The following is a 23398-nucleotide window of genomic DNA, read 5'->3' on the forward strand; positions in this document are numbered from 1 at the left end:
CTCAGGAATAAACTCAATCAGGGACTCATTTAAGGACTCTTACTTTTGCACTCTTTGTATTGTACAGTTTGTTTACATTTCCTTGTTTGTCTACATGTGTACATTGTGTAGTTTTTTCTGCACTACCAATAAGTGGTAATTCTGCCTTGCCCACAAGAAAAAGAATTTCAGAATATGATGTCATGCATGTACTACTCTGACATCAAATCTGAAATCTATAGATGGGGGTCAACCTCATTGAATTGTTTATGGTTATGTCTTAAGAGATACAATTTTTTTTAAAAAGCTTTGTTTTGCAAGCTATTTGGCCACATCAAAGATACAGTAAGGAGTTGTACTATTCAGAGTTTATTTAAGATATGACCACATGGTAATGGTCTGGAGTAGGTCAGGTAGACTAAACATAGCGGATTTCACTCCTTGGAAGAACCCCTGATGAGTTTACACAGCAATCCAATTTGTTTCACAGCATCATTAGTTAAATTTGTTGATATATATTTCTCCAAATTCTAAAGTATCAGCTTGTCTTCTCCCAACAACAGCACATACATTGCTTCTCTACACAGCAAATTCTAGCAAGACACTTCACAGTCTGACCAAACCAAATTGGAAAATAGGAAATATGGCAGGTAACCACACTTGTACATATTGAAGCATCCTGCAAGAAGAAAGAAAGGTGAAGAGTGCTGAAGTATGCATTTCAAGAGCTCAGGGCCTTGGCAATTGAAATCACATAAGAAAATTAGAAATGGGAGCAAGCATCTGTGAATTCACTAAGATCAAGCTAATCCAGTCTTGGCCACAACACTCCCACATACTCCTAGTTTACCTTGACTCCCTTGTAGTTTAAATATCTATCAATCACCTTCTCCTAATCTTCCCCTCGCTACGTTTTTTCAATGACTCTGCCTCTTTCTCTCTCAGTGGTACAGAATTCATTGACCCTCAAAAGAACCCCCCACTCACATCTGTCTTAAAGTTCAGATTTATTGTCAGAGTAGGTACATGACATCACATACAACCCTGAGATTCCTTTTCTTGTGGGCAGGCAGAATTTCTACTTACCAATAGTGCAAAAAACCATACTCAAGAAAAGATATGATTAAAAAAGAGAGACATGTAAACAAAGAATTAAATGTAAACAAACTGTCCTTGTTTTCTTGGGCTCTATCCTTTTTCTATTTTTCTTACGTTTTCTCTGAGGGGAGGGGAGGTAGACATGCAATAGCTATTAATGGGTGTATATTACTTTTTTTTTGGAAACATTTTATCCTTTGCACTGTTTGACTTGAAAATTTGTAAATAAAAATTTAAAAGAGATAAAAATGTAAACAAACTTCTTTCTTTCTTTGGCTTGGCTTCGCGGACGAAGATTTATGGAGGGGTAAATGTTCGCGTCAGCTGCAGGCTCGTTTGTGGCTGACAAGTCCGATGCGGGACAGGCAGACACGGTTGCAGCGGTTGCAGGGGAAAATTGGTTGGTTGGGGTTGGGTGTTGGGTTTTTCCTCCTTTGTCTTTTGTCAGTGAGGTGGGCTCTGCGGTCTTCTTCAAAGGAGCTTGCTGCCTGCTGAACTGTGAGGTGCCAAGATGCACGGTTTGAGGCGATATCGGCCCACTGGCGGTGGTCAATGTGGCAGGCACCAAGAGATTTCTTTAGGCAGTCCTTGTACCTCTTCTTTGGTGCACCTCTGACACGATGGCCAGTGGAGAGCTCACCATATAACACGATCTTAGGAAGGCGATGGTCCTCCATTCGGGAGACGTGACCTACCCAGCGCAGTTGGATCTTCAACAGCGTGGATTCGATGCTGTCGGCCTCTGCCATCTCGAGTACCTCGATGTTAGGGATGAAGTCGCTCCAATGAATGTTGAATAAAAGAGACTGGAAAAACAACCAACTGAAAAACCTCACAAAGATAAGCGTATACAGAGCCGTTGTCATACCCACACTCCTGTTCGGCTCCGAATCATGGGTCCTCTACCGGCATCACCTACGGCTCCTAGAACACTTCCACCAGCGTTGTCTCCGCTCCAAACAAACTGCAGTACAGAAAAAAATCAGTATTGAATAATATGCGAGAGTCCTTAAATTTGTCTCTGATTGAGTTTGTTATTTAGGGTCCAATACTGGACGTTTTCTGGGAATTAAAGTTAAAGAATTTCTTCACTTTTGTGAGAGATGAGTAAAACTAATATGAAAATATGAGAGATGAAGATAGCTAGTTTGGATATATGTGTAATGAATAAAGCCAGTATGAATAGAATAAGGATAGATAATAGAATGTAGGGTCTTCTAGCCTTAGACAGAGTCAGCAAGTTCTGCATATGTAATTAGTAAGCCTTATTAGACAGAATTGCATATAAGAGTTAGTAAGCCCTGAAGGTTGGGAAGGTGTGAATAAGGACAATAAGGACAATGACATGATGGGACACCGCTCCAAGTTCACAGAAACAGCACGTAGGCAGACAGGATTGCCTAATGCCAAACTCATCCAGGAGGCAGAAGAATGTAAGGGGGAGGGTACTTCTTTCTTTCTTTGGCTTGGCTTCGCGGATGAAGATTTATGGAGGGGTAATGTCCACGTCAGCTGCAGGTACTTCTATACTGAAATCAACTGTATAAAAGTTGGGTGAGCCCCAGTGTGTGTGTATATTCCCAGGGTAAGGGGAAGCACCCAACTTTGCATTGTTGTATAATAAATATTCTTTGTTCTCAACTTTTGTCTCGAGCAAATTCTGTGAAGGTTCTTCTGTTTCTCACATTTTCTACAATTGTGACCTACCTTTACATTGAAAATAGAGCCTTAACTCAGTATTGTCACCCATTTCACTCCCTCTGCTTCTCACATGACAAGGACTAAATTCCGGAACCTTGCAGCAGAGATTCTGAATGTCGGGGAGCGGGAGTCCGGACGGACACGAGGGCGCTTGCTGATTGGTCATTCGGTGGCAGCGGTGAGTTCAAAATGGCGACTCTGGTTCTGGACAACGGCGCCTACACGGCCAAGATCGGCTTCAGCGATGAGGGAGTGAGGTCCGTCCCAGTAAAAGCTGCCCCGGCGTCGACCACCCCCCCACCCCCACCTCTGGTCTTGAGCGACCTCTAATTCAGCTCTTTCCTCTTGCAGCATTCTGCCGAATTGCCAGTTCCGATCCAGGACTGCTCGTCTCAAAACCTTTACCTCCAACCAGATCGATGAGATTAAGGACCCCTCCGGCTTGTATTACATCCTCCCCTTTCAGAAAGTAGGTGCCTGCCCTGTGTGTCCTTGTGCCTGGGGATGGTGGGCTTTTGCTGGCTATGGTTTTGGAGTGAACTGCAAAAGGACGGCCCTTGCAGCGACTTTCAAGAAAGTTGGCCCCAGAGATCGAACAATCTCTGTGCCACAGACCTCTCCTTTTGCCAATATCATTTGTTGATGTGGATCCGTTCACCTATCTCATTGCGCTTCCAAAGAGCTCATCAATAGTTTTGGGGTTTCTGGTCAAACCCGGGCGTCAGTTTGGGCTTTGTTTGTTCCTCCATTTCAAAGTATCTTGGGCAGCATGACTTTTGTCTGGGTCTTGCAATTAGTGTGATGCAACACCAATTTTTAATCCCACTTCATCCCTATATACAGCATTTCAGTGGGTGGTTCTTTTATCATTGTAAATATATCAGATCAGATATTGTTTATTGTCATGTAATAAAATGGAAATATAATATTACACAAAATTACAAATCTGCCTTGCAGTCAGAGAAAGAGAAGCAAAAGAATGTCCTCTCAGAGTCACTCTGGATTTGCTCTGGCACTTCTGCAGCCTCACAAGACTCCAATTCAATCCATCAGTAACCTGACCCCAGATCCAAACCTCTGACACATTGAGGAAGCCTGCAGTGCTCTGGACCCTTTGGGAGCCCAGCTTGCCCTCAGCATCCTCTCAAATCCCATTCCAATACCTAGTTCTCTTGAGCTAGTCTCCAGCAGCCCACAGTCTGGTGTGAATTGTTTGATCGCAAGTCTCCAGCAGTCAGACTGGACAGTAGTACCCCATGGGGATCGCTGTGTTTGCAGTCTCCACTCTCTCCTGTCCTCACCAGTGCAGTGCCATGGTTTGGGGTTTTTTTTGTTGTTGTATCCATTGCAGAAACAGCTATTTGGTCCAACCTTTCTTTGTGACTGCTGTATTGGAGCTGTTTATCATTTTAAGGAATACATTTAAGGTCACCCTCTGTTTCCTCCTCAGAAAATATATGCAGTTTGTTCATGGATTTCAAATGGGTACCATCCTTTATTATTCCAAGCATCCCTGTGAATATTTACACATTCTCCAACATTTCTATGCCCTTTGTTTATACAGAGATAAGAATTGTACATGGGATTCTGCTTGTGGTCTTGTCAAAGTTTGGTTTATAATACAAATCATTATTTATTCATTTGTGTATTTGTGGTCTGAAGTTCCTTTGCTTCTCAACTCCATTTTGACTCTTACCTTTTGTGGTATATGTGGTTCACATTGTTAGAGTTGTATCTCATTCTTATCTTTGTTGAAACTAATTTCTCACATTTCACACATTATGCAATTTTAATATCTTGTCAATTTCTGTAATCCTTAGTCTTGTTTTTTCTCCATCCCATGAATGAAAGCATTCTGCTTTTAATTTCATATACCAAATAATTTATACAAGATGTAGACAACATTGATTCTGCTTTTGCAGGATACTGCCTTTCACCTTCTGATCGGAATAGTAGTTCTTAAATCCCACTTTCTGTCATAACAGCTAAACATTCAGCCACTTCTATACGGATCCTGACCTAGTCCTTTTAATCAGTGACATATTATTGAATATATGCTGTATTACCTATGTTTAATCAGTCACTTTTATTCGATAATTGGTTATTGAACAGAAAACAAAAAGTGGGAGTAAATGGATTATTCTCAGGTTAGCAAGTGTGCTTGGTGGGATACTACAGGAATCAGTACATAAAGACTGAGCTGTTTACATTTGTATCAACAATTTGGCTAGGAAGACCAAATATGTGTACAAGTCTGCTGGTGGGGCAAGACTAGTGGGAGGTAAAGGCAAGTTGAGTGAGTGGACAAGGATATGGCAGATTGAATGTAATGTGAAAAAATGCAGGTTAACCACATTGGTGCACAGAACAGAATAACATCAGCTTTTAGAATGTTAGGATAGAATGGATTTTTTTTTTTTTTTAAGGATTAGAATGAATACATTACCCAAAAGGATCTAGTTGTGCTTGTACATGAAACACAAAGAGTCAACATGCAGGTGCAATAAATGATTAGGATGCAAAATACAAAGTTAGTCTTTTATTACAAGAGGATAATAAATTCAAGAATATGGGGGTTAAACTTGAATTGCAACGGACATTGTGGAAATTACACCTGGAGTATTGAGTACAGTATTGGTTTCCTTATTCTTTGAATCTTTCCTACCATTTACGATTGTGACTGATCTTCAACATTTCAAGTCAAAATCTATCTTGAAGATTTTCAACTCAAAATATCAAAATTTTCCCCCCACCTTCTAAATCCACTGCTGTTCGACCTCTTGAGTTAATCTAGCAGATTGTTTTTTTCCCAGATGTTAGGAAACCTTGATGGTTCAACATCTGCCTCACAAGGGTCCCTTATTCTATGCCATTTTTCATATCCATCTTCTGTTGAACCTCCTTTGGTTCTGTTTCCTGCATTCTCCTGAAACTCACATGGTTGCATTTCCCACCTTACCTTGAAACTTACTTGGTTACACAATTTTGTTCAGTCATTGTGAGTACCTGTCTTTCATTGGTAGAAAAATTTGATATATTCAACAAGGAATGTTGTACTTAAGGATCTGTATATTTTTTTCAAACCTATAAATGAAACAAAATTACAAAACCCATTTGATGTTATATTATAGTTTTAAAATTAAGGAAGGGGCATTGGAATGATTCACAAAAGGGAATGAAGGAATACTGATTTAAAATAAAAGATTTTGTGTAGGGATTCTACAGCTGTTATCCTAATCATTTACCCTGGTTATGAAATGGTGATAACATTATGAAAACTACTGTGGGGAAAACAGCAAGTGGAGATGAAGCAAATGTTTTTAAATTGATAATTTACTCATTTCCTTATTCTGCTGTTTGGAAAAGTCTCCTTAAAAGTATCTGAGAATTTTTGATGTCTCTGAATGCAATTGGATTGTATTTAATGACCTTTCTCAATTTAGGGATATTTGGTTAACTGGGATGTTCAGAGGCAAGTATGGGATCACTTATTTGGAAAAGAAATGTATAAGGTAAGATCTCTAGATTTGCATGCAGTGGTGTTTTATAAGTGTGTGATCATAAGGTTTCTCTTTAAGCTAATTACTTTCCCTTCTTTGTCTTAGACGATCAAAAAGGTTAGTTATTTAAATAGGACTCGTATGTAGGAATTGCAGCAATCCATGAAGAAGAAACTTATTTAGATGCTGCCAGATCTTTGCACTTCATGCAGAATATTGATTACATAATATAATTTTAGGATATTAATGGAAGATATGAAGTAATATTAATATTTTATTCACCTTGTTTTGTACTAAATTGAGTTAAATGTACTTGCTGATGGCCAACACCCAGTAATATTCGATTTGTTTACATCTGGCACCTTCTGATTAACAGTATTGAATGGTGGGAAAAAAAAGCAGGATTAAAGGCGGCACGGTTGGCATAATGTATAGCACAACGTCCATACAGCACCAGTGATCTGGACTGGACCAGGGTTTGAATCCCGTGCTGTCTGTATGGAGTTCGTATGTTCTCCACCTTGTCTGTATGGGTTTTCTCTGGGACCCCGGTTTCCTCCCATTGTTCAAAAATATATCGGGGGTGTAGGTTAATGGGGTATAAACTGGGCGGCATGGACTCGTGAGCTGAAATAGCCTGTTACTGTGCTGAATGTCTAAATTTAAAAATGGGAAGCCTATTGGCCATCTACATCATTCCATGAATCAACACTTCTGCAGTTACTTTCTGATTTAAAAAAAATAGAACTTGAGGGTTTTGCCTTAGAATGAAGTTTTATTTCCAGGGTCATTTCAACAGCTATTGCATTCATTACCTGCCTGCTTCTTGGAAATTCAGTAGTGCCCAAGACGATTGAATTGGCCTTCTACAAAGGAATGCCTTTTATTTCCTTGCTGCACAGATGCAGAGCATGCAAAGGAAATTGGGCAAGGCCAGGTTAAGCCCCAGATTTGGAGTGCTCATGGGTGGGTACAAACATTATGGATTGGAAGGTTGAGTCAGTAGATTTAGTTCCCAGCATCAGTGAAGAGAGGGTTGAGTTGAGTAAAGATTGTGAGTTTGGAGATGTGGAGAGGCCGAGGAAGGAGTAGGAGATGCGCGGATTCAACTTGCAACATAAATGAAGGCCCTCTTTGGGTTAATTACTTAACGGCACTCCACCATCAATGATGTAGAGTTGTTAAGTTATTGATGTAAAGGGAGCCTTCCTGAGCTGATATTTCTACCAGCAGTCTTCATGAGAAATGGTTGTACAGAAATTGGGCTCAGAGGTACCCCGAATACCTTCTACAAGGGAAGATTACAGAAGGGGTAAGCATTGCACATTGTTCTTGAAGTGGTGTCTCTCGCACTCTCGCACACACACTTGCAATGCATGGAAGACCAAAGATGGCTATTTGCTACATCAAGCAATAAATGAGGATTGATATGATTTGGAGAAAAAATTTTTTATGGTCAACACATGTGATGCCAAAAGTACAATTAACATTTTTAGTAGAGAGACAACCTATTTGATTCAAGGCATCCATCCTTGTGTTTTTTTTTAAATTTAACCTCCACCCACCTTCATCTAATTCTAACCTATCAACGTGTCCTAATACTTTTACTGATAACCTAGCTTTATATTGATAGTAACTGTACCTAAGTGAGTTCTGTCTTCTGAGCATGCTCTGGGTAAAGGTGGTTTTCTGATCTTGCTTAAAGATTGAAATGTCTGCTCTTCATTGATCCTATAAAACAACGTCATGATCCTAAAGATCTCGATCAGTCTACATAGAAGTGTCCCATCCAGTTCAATCTTTTCTAATGTGTACTTTCATGGATTCATTCTACAAAATATGCACCTTCTTTTTTTTAATTGCTTGGCCCACAAGCTTGTGCTACCCAATTGACCTACAATCCCTGGTACGTTTTGAAGGGTGGGTGGAAATTGGAGCACCTGGAGTAAACCCACCCAGACACAGGGGAATGTACAAACTGGGATCGAACTCCATGGCTGGTACTGTAACAGCATTACACTAGCCACCACACAACCGTGCCACCCATCCTTCTTGACTTACCATAATTGCATTTTATCAAAATTAATCCTGATTGTTTCATAATTTGCATTTAGGTGGATTTTCCTGAAACTACAATAATCATCACTGAACCATATTTCAATTTTAACTCCATCCAAGAATCAATGAATGAAATCTTATTTGAAGAATATCAATTTCAAGCAGTCTACAGGGCAAATGGTGACTAAACATACATTACTATTTTGTCTGCCAACCGCAGTAACATATTATTTGATGGACTTTTAAAATCAGGATGTGATTTTATATCATAAATATATTTTTCAGCTGGGACATTGAGTGTTTCCAAGTATTTTCAAGAAAACAATTCTGAACTTTGCTGTCTTGTGGTGGACAGTGGCTACTCTTTTACACACATTGTTCCTTATTGTAAAGAGAAAAAGATGAATGAAGGTATTTTCAGGTAAATTGGAATATGTTTACCCATTTTTTTTGTATTGCCAAATATTACCCCATCAAAGTTTTAGAGTTGTGTATTAAATCAAAGCCAAATTCTATTTTGTTGCAGCCAACCAGTTAAACTTTAATTGTAAAATATTCAAGATTCTTTTATTGTTATGTAATAAAAACAGATTTAATACTACATGAAATTGCACTTACCTTGGCGGCCGTAAACAAAGATTTGCCAAAAGCAGAAATTTCCCGGCGCCCCTTGGAGTCAAAGAAAGGGAAGCAAAACAGATTCTCCCCAGAGTCCTGAGGGTCTATGGATTTGCATCTAGCACTCCCACCGCCTCTGCAAATACCCAGACCTCAGTCCAAAACATCAACAACCCAAGCTCCAGATCCAAATTTCTGACATGATCAGCACCCAAGACCTTACCGCCTTCTCCAATACCTTGTACACCTTCAACCAACCTTGAGCCAGTCTCCAGCAGTCTACAGCTTGGTATGAGTCATTTGATCACAAGTTGCCCAAAGACTGCATGGGTTCCTTGTCTTGAGTCACTAACAGCCCACTGCCTGTGTGATCTTCAGCCATAACCCCTCACTAGTCTGCCACCATGGTCACTGTCCATAGGGACATCTCCTCTGCTTCCCCTTCTCAAATGGGGGGGAAAGACCTTTCTGTTTTCTGGTGCCATCCGCAGTCTTTCACTTCCCCAGTCTTCGACCCCTTTATGCTCCAGCCAGCATGTGCCTCCATCTTGGGCCCAGACCCCATAGTTGCAAGATTTTTAAAATAAAACACCATTGGTTCCATTAACAAGCCATTTAAAGCCCATATAGAGCTGTCAGTATTAGGACTGGGCGGTAGGACTTTGCGGTGGAGCAGTGTGTCTTTGCTCCCCACTCTCACTGAGTCTGCACAAGCAACAGTACTGCTGTTACAGCAGCTCCTGCCGTGCTGTCTTTTTTTTTCATTCTTACATAATAACAGATTCTATAATACCATTGTCGTTAAAATTTTTAACTAAATTGTCTTAGTAGAGGACAGTGATGATTTCAAAATGACAGCTTTTTTAATGAGAGATAGAGTTTGGAACATACTCTGGTCTATCACTTGAGTGAGGAGGTGAGACTCAAGAGTCACATTTGTAATTGTCCAGCTGCTGATGGAAGTTGGAAGCTAGGGAAAAAGAGGGAACCAGAAATGATTCCTTAAAAACAGAAAGGATTTCTGTGTTTACCATTCCAAATGAGAATATAACTGCAGACTACAGATTTACAATATAGGTGAAATCTCATTGAATTTGTGACTCCACTAACATGCATCAGTCATCTGACTAGTCATTAGAGAGGCATAGCAAAGAACCATCAAGCACCTCCATAATGTTTGGGACAAAGACACAATTTTCTTTTATTTTCCCCTGTGCTCTACAGTTTTTAATTTGTCATTAAACATTATGGAGGTCCACTGCATTTTTCCCCTAATCCAAACCTGACTCATTTTATACTCATAAAATTCCCATCAACTCCTTCCAAGATTCTCCTGCTCATTAGGTGGAATTTACAGTTGGCAATTAATCTACCACACCACACATTTTCAGGATGTGGAAGGAAACCATAATAACTGGAGGAAGCCCATGTGATCTCACAGAGAAAGTGCAAACTCCACACAAACAAAATTGGAGGTCAAGATCGAACTTGAGTCACTGTGAGGTAACAGTTCTACTCACTGTGCTGCCCATAATATATCATTCTGGACCAGGACTGTTTTGCAATTATGTGAGAAATTCTTGTACTGGACAATGCCTGTGAACTTGATAATCTTTAGATTGGAAAGCTATAAAGTTTTGGTCCATTAAATTCCAATATTATCCCTTTGTACTGAGATGGTTTGGCGAATGTTACCTTTAGAAAATGATCTAAGTACCTGCTAGGGTAGATTGCATACTGTTCATTCTGTCCATTTGAAGTTTACATTTTTGGGTTTTGGCATGTGTTTAGCAGCTGTCCCTCCAAGAGAAACATAAAATATTGTACTCTTTTCTTTCAGGATTAATGTTGGAGGGAAATTGCTTACAAACCATCTTAAGGAGATAATATCTTGCAGGTAAATCTTACAGGGATGTAGCCAATCATGATGGAGTTGTGTAGGTTTCTCTAATTTAGCCAATAGTATCACAAAATTCTGGCTACCTCAAATGCTGTTTGCTATGGATGGGTTCTTTTAATCAATTATTGAACTTGTGTTATAAATGACTAATGAACTGATTGTTTACTTCATCTACAACATATTATTCTCCAAACTAATTTTAGGTGTTAGGAAATTTAGTTATAACAATCATTTTTTTGTTCACTAAATTTAGGAAGCCTGCAATGGATTCTTTATTTAAAATAGTGCATTGGTTTGCAGGGAAGAAATGAGTTGATCAAATTATAAGTAAAAATATTCATAGGATAATAAGCTAATTTGTGAATGGTTTATTGGGGCTAACTGAATAAATGTTTCATATATTTTGTTTTGAAGGACTTTCACTAATGCAAATAGGTTACATGGTGCAATAAAAGGAAAATATCTTGTTCAGCGAGTAGACTAATTTAGAACAATACCTTTTCGTGGTGTAGAGTATAACACAGAGCTTCAACTGTGACTACTCTCAGTTCATAAATTGACTCACCCATAATGATTATGAAATTTGCTGTTTTTTTAACTAAAATGTTGTATGGCGTTACAACACAGAGCAGGTGTCTTCAAACAAATGCTGCAAGACCTCTTGGGTGTTTCTTGCATTTTGTAGATTTTACAAGGTATTTTTTTCATGTGCAGTTATTTTCTTGGTAACTGGAATTTCTAGTTTCCTCTTTGATCTTTGGTCCCCATTCTGGTCCGAACGAACTGAAATGGCATAGAGGATCTTGGAATTTTTTTAAAAAGTGAGTTGTGTTTAAAACTATTTAGATTTGTATATTATGATATTTCTTGCTCGTGCAAAAATTATTTTGCCCAACACTGTTTTTATCATGCATATGACCACTTTCCCAAATTGACGTGAATAACGTGTGCCAATTGTATTTAATTCAAATTAGATTGTATGAGCACTTTCAGAAAACACTGATTTCAAATCTCCATCTCTTTCAGACAGTTGCATGTCATGGATGAGACTCACGTCATTAATCAAGTGAAGGAAGATGTTTGTTACGTGTCGCAAGACTTCTACAAAGACATGGAAACAGCCCAGTAAGGAGATATATGGTTGTAATGTTCCAGTTCGGCTGTTTGGGAAACAGAAAAATCAAGCAAAAGATGAGCTTAATGTTCCCAAAATGCATTTCCTGAAGTGTAAATTTAATATGTCTTCATTAATATTATTTCTGTATCTTTGCCTGATCACTACATTCTTCTAACTAAGAATGGAGATAAGAGAAGTCAGAAAGATAGATCTAGGTGAGAGGAGTGTTCATGTAGGAGGGGTTATTTCATATGACCCTATATAACTGAGGGAAAGTCGCCAAGAGCAGTTGGAAACTAGAAGATTGGGAAAACTTTAAAAAGCATGAAGAGACACAGTAGATTATGAGAAAATATTAGCAGAAAAAATAAAAACAGACAGTAAAACTTTTTATATATAGCGGAAAAGGGTGGCTAAAGTGAAGATTGGTCCCTTGGTAGATGAGAAGGGGGAACTGATATTGGATAATGAGGAAATGGCTAAGGCTTCGAATTACTATTTTGTGAGTCTTTACTGCGGAGGACATCAAACAGCAAAAGGCAGATGTTATGGCTGTGATGAGAGGTGAGGACCTGGATGTAATAGCTATCAGAAGGAGGTAGTACTCAGAAAGCTTGAGGATCTAAAGAGAAATAAGCCCTCTAGTCCTGATAGAATACATCCCAGGCTACTGAAACGTCCACCACAATTCAAAAGGATGTAGGCAAATGGCAGGAAACTATAGGCCAGTTAGCTCAACATCTGTATTTGGGAAAATGCTTGTCGCTATCATTAAAGAAGAAATATCAAGGCATTTAGAGCGAAATGGATCTAGATGCCATATGGATTCAACAAAGGCAGGTCCTGTTTGACAAATTTACTGGAGTTCTTTGAGGATATAACAAGCGCGGTAGATAGAGGGGAGCAGATGGACATGTTTACCTGGATTTCCAGAAGGTGTTCGATAAGGTGCTGCATTAAAGACTTTTACAGAAGATAAGAATGCATGGAGTTGGGGGGAGGTATGCATTAGCATGGATAGAGGATTGGTTATCCAATAGAAAGCAGAGAGTTGGGATACAAGGGTGTTTTTCTGGTTGGCAGTCGATGGTGAGCGGTGTGTATCTAAGTTTGCTGATGACATGAAACTGAATGGACAAGCAAATTGCGCAAAGGATACGGAGAGTCTGCAGAGAGTGGGCAAGGGTCTGTCAAATGGAGCACAATGTTGGTAAATGAGAGGTTATCTACTTTGGAAGAAAAAATTGAAGATCAAAGCATTATTTAAATAGCAAGTAATTGTAGCATGTTGCTGTACAGAGGCCTTGGGAGTACTTGTGTGTGAATTGCAAAAGGTTGGTTTACAGGTACAGCAGGATATCAAGAAGGCAAATGGAATGTTGACCTTCATTGCTAGAGGGATAGAGTTTAAGAGCAGGGAGGTTATGCTGCAACTGTACAAGGTCGCATCTGGAGTACTGCATGCAGTTCTGGTCTCCTTACTTGAGGAAGATCCACTAGCTATGGAGGTGGTCCAGAGGAGGTTCAGCAGGTTGATTCCAGAGATGAAGGGGTTAGCCACTTTGTTTTTTCTGGTAGGTGTTCTTGTTGCCAGAACTGAATACACTGCTTCAGAACATATGACTGAGACTGAAAAATTGAATGGAGATTCTGATTAGGAGAATTTCTTATCATATAACCATATACAGCACAGAACAGGCCAGTTTGGCCCTACTAGTCCAAGCCGGAACAAATCCCCACTCTCCTTGTCCCACTGAACAGCACCTGGTCCATACCCCTCCAATCCTCTCCCCTCCATGTAATTATCCAGTCTTTCCTTAAATGTAAATAACGTCCTTGCTTCAACCACCTCTGCCGGAATCTTATTCCACATCCCAACCACCCTTTGCGTGAAGAATTTCCGCTCATGTTCCCCTTATAATTTTCCCCCTGCATTCTCAAACCATGGCCTCTGGTTTGAATATCCCCCACTCTTAATTGAAAAAGCCTATCCACGTTGACTCTCTGTCCCTTTTCAAATCTTGAACACCTCCATCAAATCCCCCCTCAATCTTCTACGCTCCAGAAAAAAAAGCCTCAGGCTGCTCAACCTTTCTCTGCAACTCAAACCCTGTGACATCCTGTCAACATTCTTGTGAACCTTCTCTGCACTCTCTCTATTTTGTTTATATCCTTCCTATAATTCAGTGACCAAAACTGCACACAGTATTCCAAACTTGGCCTCACCAATGCTTGTTGATTATTCAAATTTCAGTTAGATTTAAAGTTGACATTCATGGAGGGAGAAAGAAGAGTCTACTTCTGAATGTGTGAGAGCATAAAATTTCACAGGCTCCATGGAGACGTAACGATAGAGGCAGTAAATTGAAACGTCAGTTTTGTATTTCTACCTTGGCTACATCAAGGAGACTGTTTGACCTGCTGAGCTTCTCCGGCGTTTTCTGTTTTATTACAATAGAGGCATGCTATCTGTTGGATAGTTTTTATCATTAAAAAACTCTTAAGCTGGCAATTATTGTCTCCACAGTCTGCTTCTGCCTTTAGGCTAATTGCAACTTGCTACAAGATAGAAAAATAAAAATTAGCAGAGGTCTGAAGCATCATTTAGATCCACTGTTCCCCAACATATTCACTGATTCAACTTTCCTGTTTTTAAAAGAAAATTAATAAATAAAAACAGTGAAAGAATGAAAAATCAGTAAAATTTTCCAAAAAGAGTTGAATTCCTAGTTTTCTGTTTTACCTTGTGCAATTTCTTGGATGTTACAGAATTCTTCTTCATTTTGTCTAGGCAGAAAGGAGAAGCAAACACTGTAATGAGAGATTATGTGCTTCCAGACTTCAGCACCATTAAAAAGGGTTTTTGTAAGGTAATTCATTTGAAAGTATACTATTATTATTTTATACAAGTACTGTGGAAATATAATTGAATTGCTCATTAAATATTCTAACAATGTTATTGATCCTAATGTTTTACATTAGGTAGGCAATTAAGTATTGTAAAACTCCAATGAGGGTTGTTTTGAAAAACATTTCCTCTAGGAAAGCAATTCTCGGGCATGCAAAAGTGTAGCATTCTTATATGGAGAGCATAGAGCAAATTGCTTGATTATACAACAAAAAAAAGGATCTCCAGTAAACCCTGAGTCTCTACCCAAATGTTCACTTGCACCTTTTCCCTCCACACTTGCTGCTTCACTCACTGAGTTCTAATGTCCCTGACCATGATGCCAAATTAAACACATCCCATATGCCTGCACATGGTCTGTATCCCTTCTATTTCATGCCTGATCAAGAGCTTGTGTCTTCATCAGCTTTAGGATTTTTTTCTTGTTTTGAGTAGTATATGTCTGCTATTTTGCCATTCTCTTGTAGTTAAGGTTTTGAAAGAAAGTCTCTGAAAAGTAAAATTGGGATACAAGCACCAAAAAACGGTTAGGCTTTCAAATTTGATTTTATTAACTTTCTGTTCAAAACCATTTTCTTTATGATGGAAATCTCTCATTATAAGTATTGTAACCTTGTAATCGTTGGAATTGTCAATACATAGTATTTTTCATTATACTAATAGAAGCCTACAAAAAACACAAGATCTTGGAGCACCAATATGCCACACATCTCTTCCATCCTACGCCATCATTCACAAGATTATGGCTGATCTACTTTAGTGCCATTTCCAAGCACTGTCCCTAGATTCCTAGATTCCTTGAATGCCCAGAAATCTATGATCTATGTTTTGAATGGGCGCAGTAACTGAGCTTCCACATTCATCCAGATTAGCAAGTTCCAAAGATTCACCTCCCTCTGGATGCAGTAACTTTGCACTTCAGGGTCAATTGGCTTGATGCAAATTCTCAATCTGTGCCCAATAAAATATAATTTGAGGATGAGCACTAAGGAAGAAAGCAGTTTGATTGTTTGTTGTAAGATGCATAGGATTATACTCTGGAGATCAAGATTCTGGATGCATTGCAGACGGGTAATCGAAAGCAAAGCCACTTTTTAATTAGCCTTTCATTACTCAGGATATAATTATGTTAAATACTGGCTTTCTTTCAACCCATTTCTCTCAATTTCTTTATCCTATTTTGGGTTGATTTGAGGGATAGACAATTAGTTCTGATCAACTTTATAATATTTTTGCTTTCATGCTACAGATACTTCTACTTCCTGCCATTGAAGAAGGTGTCTTTAAAATTATAAATAAGGGTTTGAGGCAAAAATTAAGCTTAATAGTTTGATATAAACAATTCTAAATAATTAAAAATAAATCTAATATTCACTCCAAAATGACCTCTCTATTCCTTGTTTTTCCTGAAACTAGTATGTTCCATTGCACCTGTCACTTGCTGACCAATATGCTTGTGCAACCTTGAAATTAGATTAATGAGCATCTGTGTTAATCTAGCCAACGGTCTTGTTGGATCAGGTTCAGGGCACCGTGCTGAGGGGGAATTGGAGTTTTTGTACTTTTAGTATACTGACGATTTGGTAACCTGAATTCTCTAACTTAAAGGTTAAGTGCCTTCTCTGAAAGAAAGCCTGTCTTGTTTATGGCAAGTGAAATATTCCTCCCTCACTGTTCCTCTCCTACTTTCCCTGCATCCCCTGAACAGATGATGATGTGATGGAGCTCTTATTGTTTAGATTGGGCTGTCTTTAACTGCTGGCAGTCTTGCCACTGTGGGAGTTAACATGCTGAGCATAGTCTGATTAACTTTCTCTTTTTTTGAAAACTTCCTGACAAAATTTCTTCAATTCCTAAGACCATAAAGATTCCCTGTAATCTTTGTCATCTCTCAACCACAACCACCCACCTCCAGAGTTGTTTTCCTGAATGCTTTCTTGACACCCACAAATCCTTTGCTCAATTTGTATGGCAATGCTCTAAGTCTCGAATCTGTTGACTCCTTGCATTGCTTCTGCATGGGCTCCTTTATGCACTCTTATTCTCCTCACATAATTCAAATAATTGTGATAGCTTTCCAGAATTATTGATCCAAGCCGCATGTTGAATTTTGGGGCGTTGGAAAAGGGGAATCTCCTATCGTCTGTTTTTGATTTGTACCTGTCTTTTAAGAATCTCTTAACCATATCTGTTCTGCTGACCTTTTCCTCATTTAGCCTCGAGAAGAAATGGTTTTCAGTGGAAAGTACAAGACAAGCGAGCAAATTCTTCGTCTAACTAATGAAAGATTTGCTGTTCCGGAAATCCTTCTTCATCCATCTGATATTGGTGTTCAAGAGATGGGGATCCCAGAAGCAATTGTTCATTCGATTAAAAGTTTACCAGAAGGTGAGGAGCTGCAACATGGAACCCATATCTCAAATAGTTCTTTATGAATATACGTTATTTATTCCCTGCATTAGAAATAAACAGCAATTGCGTCTATTTATATGCAATGCATGAAAGTGCTGGAAAAGATCAGCAGGTCACTCAACATCTGTAGGAAGCAAAGGGTAACCAGTGTGACAAGCCTGAGCCCTTTTTCTAAGTAGGAATAAAAAGCAGGTAGGTGTCTGAATAAAAAGGTGGGGGGGGGGAGGAGGAGGAGTGGAAAGAAAGGGCAGGTGGAGGAGCAAGAGGTCATAGGTGGGTATGAGTGGGAGGGCAGAAGATAACCTGAGAACTGATCAGGGTAGGAGGTAGCTCTCTGAATGGAGAGGGAAGAGGGCGGGGAGCTTGAGGAAAGGAGGCAGTTTATAGGGAATGTGATGGTGGATGGACCTAATGGAAACTGGAGGTCAATGTTAATGCTACGTGGGTGGAAAGTGCCCAGATGGAATATTAGAGGTTGCTCTTCCTATCTTTGGGTAGCCTCAGTTTGGCAGGGCAAAAGGCCATGGATAGGCATTACAGCGTGGAAATGAGCATGGAATTGAAATGGTGGGACCCTGGGAGGTCCAGTATATTGCAACGTGGAGTGAAGGTGGTCAACAGAACGATCTCCCAGTCTGTGTCCAGTCTATCACAGGCCTCTCTCCTTTCCTCCAGCTTCTCTCCCCTTCCTTCTCCATTCAGAGAGGTACTCCCTCCCCTATCATTTCTCAGCTTTTTCCTTGTCTGCATATCCACCTATAACCACTTGCCTCTTGGCATGTGCTCCTCTTCTCTTCCCTCCCCCCCCCCCCCCTTTTATTCAGGCGCCTGTCTGCTTTTTGCTCTTGACCAAGGGCTCTTGCCCGAAACGTTGGTTATCCTTTGCTTCCTGTGGATGTTATGTGACTTGCTGAGTTTCTCCAGCACTAAAATCACAGCATCTACAGACTTTCCTGTTTAACTGAATGTATTTATATAGCAGCTTTAATATATGAAAATATTCTGTGCACAGGATTATTACCACATCGACACTGAACCATCTAAAGAGATGCTTAGACAAGTGTCAATTTATTTATTTTTGGCACCTGAGTATCTCTTTTAAGAAACATTTTAAAAGAAAGCAGAAATGCATCATAAGACTTGGGAGGGACTTCCAGGATTTCAGTCATGGGCTGATAAATTGCTCTGTTGGCAGAGAAGGAGTGATGAAATTAGAAGCTGTGCAGTAGACCAGAATATGAACTGCTGTGATCTTGGGAAGGCTGTAGGGTGAGAAGTTTGTCAAGTTTGTAAAGGCATGGAGGGTTTTGAAAACGCAAATAATTTCAAAATCAAGAGACTCTTCTAATGTTATTATTCTTTGAATTGATTTAAAAGCAACATTTCCTTTATTTCAAACTAGAGATGCATCCACATTTCTACAAGAACATTGTCCTGACGGGTGGTAACACGCTCTTACCAGGATTTAGAGATCGTGTTTATGCTGAGGTTCGATCACTTACACCAAGTGATTATGATGTCTCAGTTTTACTGCCTGAAAAGTAAGTATTTCCACACTTAAGAGAGCTTCACTTCAAACATGTTATGAACCTCATCAAACATTATTTTGTGATATGTTATTTTTTATTTTCTGCGTCAAATATGCAGTCTGCATTACAATTGGAGGATGAGCAGATAAACCTAGGGCTTCCCACACTGCTTGCCAGCAATTTAATAAAGTCCTGAATGATGTTCTCCGATTGACATTGTATGCCAATTTAATTTTAATTTTCTCATTAATTGTATGACAAAATAGTATAACCCAGGATGTCATTGACTCAAAGCTGGTCATTCTAAGGAGCAGGCTTAGTTTCATTCTCTTTTTCACAAGAACCTTTTCTAGCCTTTGATTAATTATCCAAGTGCCATTTTATATTTTCAAATGAAACCATATCCATGCCCCAAATTACTTTAAAATACTTTTCCCTCCTGTTGATTCTGGGTTTTTCAGCAAGTCGTTTTAAATCTGTCCCTTTTTGGCTCAGGCGATTCATCCAGTGAAATGGGTTCACTTTTCATTGAGTCTCTTGAAACTTTTTAGAATTTTAAACATTTTGAAGTCTCCTTAGACTTTTTTTGTTCTGTAATGTACAATAGCCACTTCATCAATTCATAAATGTACAGTAAAATTCCGATTATCCAAAATTGTCGGGCTGGGCCTATGTCGGATAAACAGTTTTTTTTGAGAACTGGTCATTTTTTTTTAAAAACACCCCATTAGCAACAGCAAATCACATGTCAGTGTTTCAACCAAACAAACAACAAGGGAAGGCTTTTTAAGCATTAAAATAAAGTTTAATTCTCACCAAAAAAATGCTGGCCACCTCTAATCACCAAGACGAACCCAAGGTGGCCACCCATCACTGAGACCACCCAACCACCACTGCTGATCTCTGAACACGAACAGGGAGGCTTCCTGCCAGTAGAACACTCACTGGCGAGTTGGCGAGCTCCTGAATCCCCAGTTGCTGGAGCTTCTGATGTCAGAGTCCTGTCTTTGAATTCTCCCCTTGGCCTACCGCTCATGCACACTGGGGAAGTAGGCCGAGGGGAGGATTCGGAGTTGGCGTCCAGTGTGCCAAGGATAGGAGGGAACGCTACTGAACCCGAAGTACTGCTTCCACTTGTGAGCACAAGGTCCCGCACCTGCCCGGGAAGCCACTCTCCTTGATTATGCCGGATAAAGGATTCTTCCTACCACTTGCGGCTGGGAGACAGCAGCATACTGTTTGAGAGGGAGAGTAGGAGAGAAAAGTCAATAGGGGAAGGTAAAGAAGAAATGGAGAAAGAGGAGGAGGGAGTTACCTGAAACGAGAACAATCGTCATTCTAATTTCATGTCAAGTGAATGTTTTCACAAACTGTGAAGTTTAAAAATTTTGAAAAAAATGAGGATTTGGGAGAATCCGATTTTGGATAATCGGAGTTGTATTGTAGCTATAATCCTTGATTTGTTTTAGTACTATTCTCGGTAAGTCTGCAAAGCCTTCTCATTTGTCCAGTAGTACACTTCTCCAAATTGAGTGCAGTGGTCGATTTGGTCCAGGTTAATGTTTTATACAAGTTTGGTTTCCAGAGGCTCCACTAGCCTAGTGGTTAGAGCACTGGTTATATGACAGTAATGGAACCTTTACCTTGTGTTTTATATTTATAGAGTACTGTATCGGTATATTACGACTGAGATGTCTGAAGTTCATTTTAGTAATTGGACAACAACAAAGCATTTTTAAAATTAATGTGTACATACCTGATTGCTTGTACACTTTGTACACAATATGCAACATATCCTGCAGTATTATTCTGTTGCTATGTTTTTTTTTTAACCCTTGCTGCGGCCTCCATACGGCTTTATGCTGGTGGCAGAAATGCCTGGCAGAGGAACACTTTTTTTCCTTCTTCTTGAAGTGGTCTCTGGAATAGCCTATTACTGCCATGAGTGAATTCAAAGGAGGATATGGAAATGGTAGTTTAGAGACCTGGAATAGAAATGGTGTACATGGAAGAGAGTTCATGTGGTACTTTCCAGATATAATTTGTTCCAGCAGAACATATATTTAAATTTTAAATTCAATTTAGACATACAGCACGGTGACAGGCCTTTTTGGCCTACAAGTCCGTGGTGCCCAATTACACCCAATTGGCCTACAACTCCCAGTACGTTTTGAAGGGTGGGAGGAAACTGGAACACTTGGAGGAAGCTCACACAGACATGGGGAGAATGTACAAACTCTTTACAGAAGCACTGGATTCAAACCCCAGTCCCAGTTACTGGTGCTGTAACAGCGTGGCACTCACCACTATGTCAATCATGCCTCCCCGTATGGTGTCATTATGTGGCCAAGAGCCAAATGCCTCTCCACTACTGAAATGATCTTGGCATGTGGGGATCCTCCCTTTCAAGAATGAGTTCACCAGTTGCTTGATGTGTTCTGATATGCCAGTTTTGTCTTGAAGATAGGGACATCTTTCACAGAATCCCCCCTCGCCCTTTTACCATGTCTGATCTATAATGAAGGGATAACATTAGATTTTTGTTTTTCTTTCAGCCCTGTCACATATTCGTGGGAAGGTGGAAAGCTGCTTTCTGAAAATGATGATTTTATCGACATGGTTGTTACTAGAGATGATTATGAAGAAAATGGGCATTGTATCTGTGAAGAAAAGTTTGACATCTAATGCCCCAAGTTATCGAGAGAAGTTGTAACTTGAAAGATAACAATGAAGACTGTGCAGATATGGTACATTCTGAGACTGGAGGAAAGCAGTTTTTATTTTATATAGATGCAGTTGTGAACTATTTTATAATGAATTTAAGAACTTCCTGAGTGATGGAGAGAGACCCTGCATCATTGATATAGATGCATGGTTCTACTGAAGGCGGTTCTGTATTTGATAGCAAAAGACCAAAAAAAAACTGTTGGTGCAGAAAATCTGAAAGGCAGGTGCAGAATGCATTTGGGGAGAAGGAAACTGAGTTGATACTTCAGATAGAACGTTTCATTGGATTTAGGAAAAGTTGATAAGCTAACATATTTCAAACCCTCTGAGGCTGTTCCTTCACTTTTTTGTTCGCTGGTATTTGTCGACTGTATGATGCTGCAGCCTGCTTTCAGGCCTTAATTTTTCATGACGAATCCCATCCTGTTTTGCCAGCTAGCCTATCCTTGTCTCTGAATATTTCATTCCCTCGACAATCACTATCCATTAGAAAACACATAGCCTCCCACAATATCCAAACCACATCTCTTCTTGACATGTCTTTGCCATTTCAGAAAGGGTTTCTAATGTAATTCCTCCTTGAAGCACTGGGTCCATAGCCCTGCTGGTCACAGCTATTCAAATGCACATCCAATGTTTCAAGCAGTGAGTTCTGACTCTGTGCCCAAGCATGCACCCAATCCATCCACAGCATAGTCTTATTGATGGCTTTTATTCAGCCGCTGCTGATGTCTCCTTGCAACTTTGCATTACTAACAGGAGTGCCCAGCAGGGGTAAAAAATCTTTTTTTCAATTAGTAGAGTGGTCCTCTGCTGCCAAATGAGGGCAGAGGATGATGGGAAATGGCATATGGATCCAGATCGGAAATGAGAAATGCACACATGGAAACCCAGAGGACATGGTGTTCCAGGTGGTGAGTTCCAGACCCCAACCTTCTACTGGAAGTTTTTTTAACCTTTTACAAATTATTTAAAATTCGTGACTTCTGGTTTTCAATTCTCTATGGGAGGGGAACATCTTTCTATTTACCTAGGCCCTTCAATTTCATTCTTCCCAATTATTGTATATTTCTCCTTAGCCTCCTCTGTTCCAAAGAAAGCAACCCCAGCTTATTCAATCTTTCCTTACAATTAGAATTTTCCAGTACTGGCAATATCTTTGTGAATATACTCTGCAGCCCCTTTCCTGTAATATAGTAACCAAAACTGCATGCAGATTTCACGTTGTGGTCAAACCAGTTGTGGACTGGTTTCTAGCATAGTTTATTTCCTATGACTTGTGTCCGACACCTTGACAAGTAAAAGAAAACATTCTATTTGCCTCATAACAATCTTATTGACTTGTTCTGTTACCTTTAAGATCTGTAAACCACACTTCAATGTCCCCACGCTCCCATTTACTGTATAATGCTGTGACTTGTTGCAGCAGACGATCAATTTCTTCCAGTAGCCTAAAGCTTTCTTCTTTACTGTCAATTATACGGCCAACTATGGCATCAACTTCATTATAATTTATTAATATATTAAAAGACCAAGTGACCGAGCTCCCTGGAAGCCCAGCACTTGGTCACTAGAACATCTGTCAATTGTTGATAATTGTTTCTCGTTGCTGAGCCAACTTTGGATTTGGGTCCAACTCGCCAGTCTACTTTGGATGTCATTGACTATTACTCTTTTCACAATTCTGTCAGGTGATGTCTCGTCAAAAGGCTTGATAAGATTCGTGTTTCTGAAATGTGTTCTGTGTATGCGTCAGACCAACTGTCCGGACACTCCTCCTTGTTAGTTTCTCAAAGAATTCCACAGTGGAGTAGTTCGAAATGGCTGATCATTCTGTTCTTTCAGGCATAG

General features: G+C 39.6%; 1 protein-coding gene across 1 annotated transcript; it reads left to right on the forward strand.

Annotated features, from left to right (window-relative positions):
- Positions 1 to 2956: 2956 nt before the first annotated feature.
- Positions 2957 to 23127, forward strand: actr6 (actin related protein 6). Its single transcript, XM_069909462.1, has 11 exons — positions 2957 to 3035; positions 3130 to 3247; positions 6222 to 6290; positions 8393 to 8516; positions 8622 to 8757; positions 10795 to 10851; positions 11881 to 11979; positions 14763 to 14841; positions 17096 to 17267; positions 18694 to 18832; positions 21376 to 23127. The coding sequence occupies exons 1-11, from the start codon at positions 2968 to 2970 to the stop codon at positions 21503 to 21505; spliced, it is 1191 nt and encodes a 396-aa protein (XP_069765563.1). The 5' UTR covers positions 2957 to 2967; the 3' UTR covers positions 21506 to 23127.
- The last annotated feature ends 271 nt before the right edge of the window (positions 23128 to 23398 follow it).

The sequence above is a fragment of the Narcine bancroftii genome, chromosome 13, assembly GCF_036971445.1.
Source record: "Narcine bancroftii isolate sNarBan1 chromosome 13, sNarBan1.hap1, whole genome shotgun sequence".
Classification (NCBI taxonomy): Eukaryota; Metazoa; Chordata; class Chondrichthyes; order Torpediniformes; family Narcinidae; genus Narcine; species Narcine bancroftii.

Bases quoted from the DNA above. Each gene is read 5' to 3' on its own strand.
- actr6 (XM_069909462.1), top strand. From the start codon at position 2,968: ATGGCGACTCTGGTTCTGGACAACGGCGCCTACACGGCCAAGATCGGC. The intron at 8,517-8,621 runs GTGACTAAACAT...TATATTTTTCAG, and splicing joins AGCAGTCTACAGGGCAAATG to CTGGGACATTGAGTGTTTCC. The intron at 18,833-21,375 runs GTAAGTATTTCC...TTTTTCTTTCAG, and splicing joins TCAGTTTTACTGCCTGAAAA to CCCTGTCACATATTCGTGGG.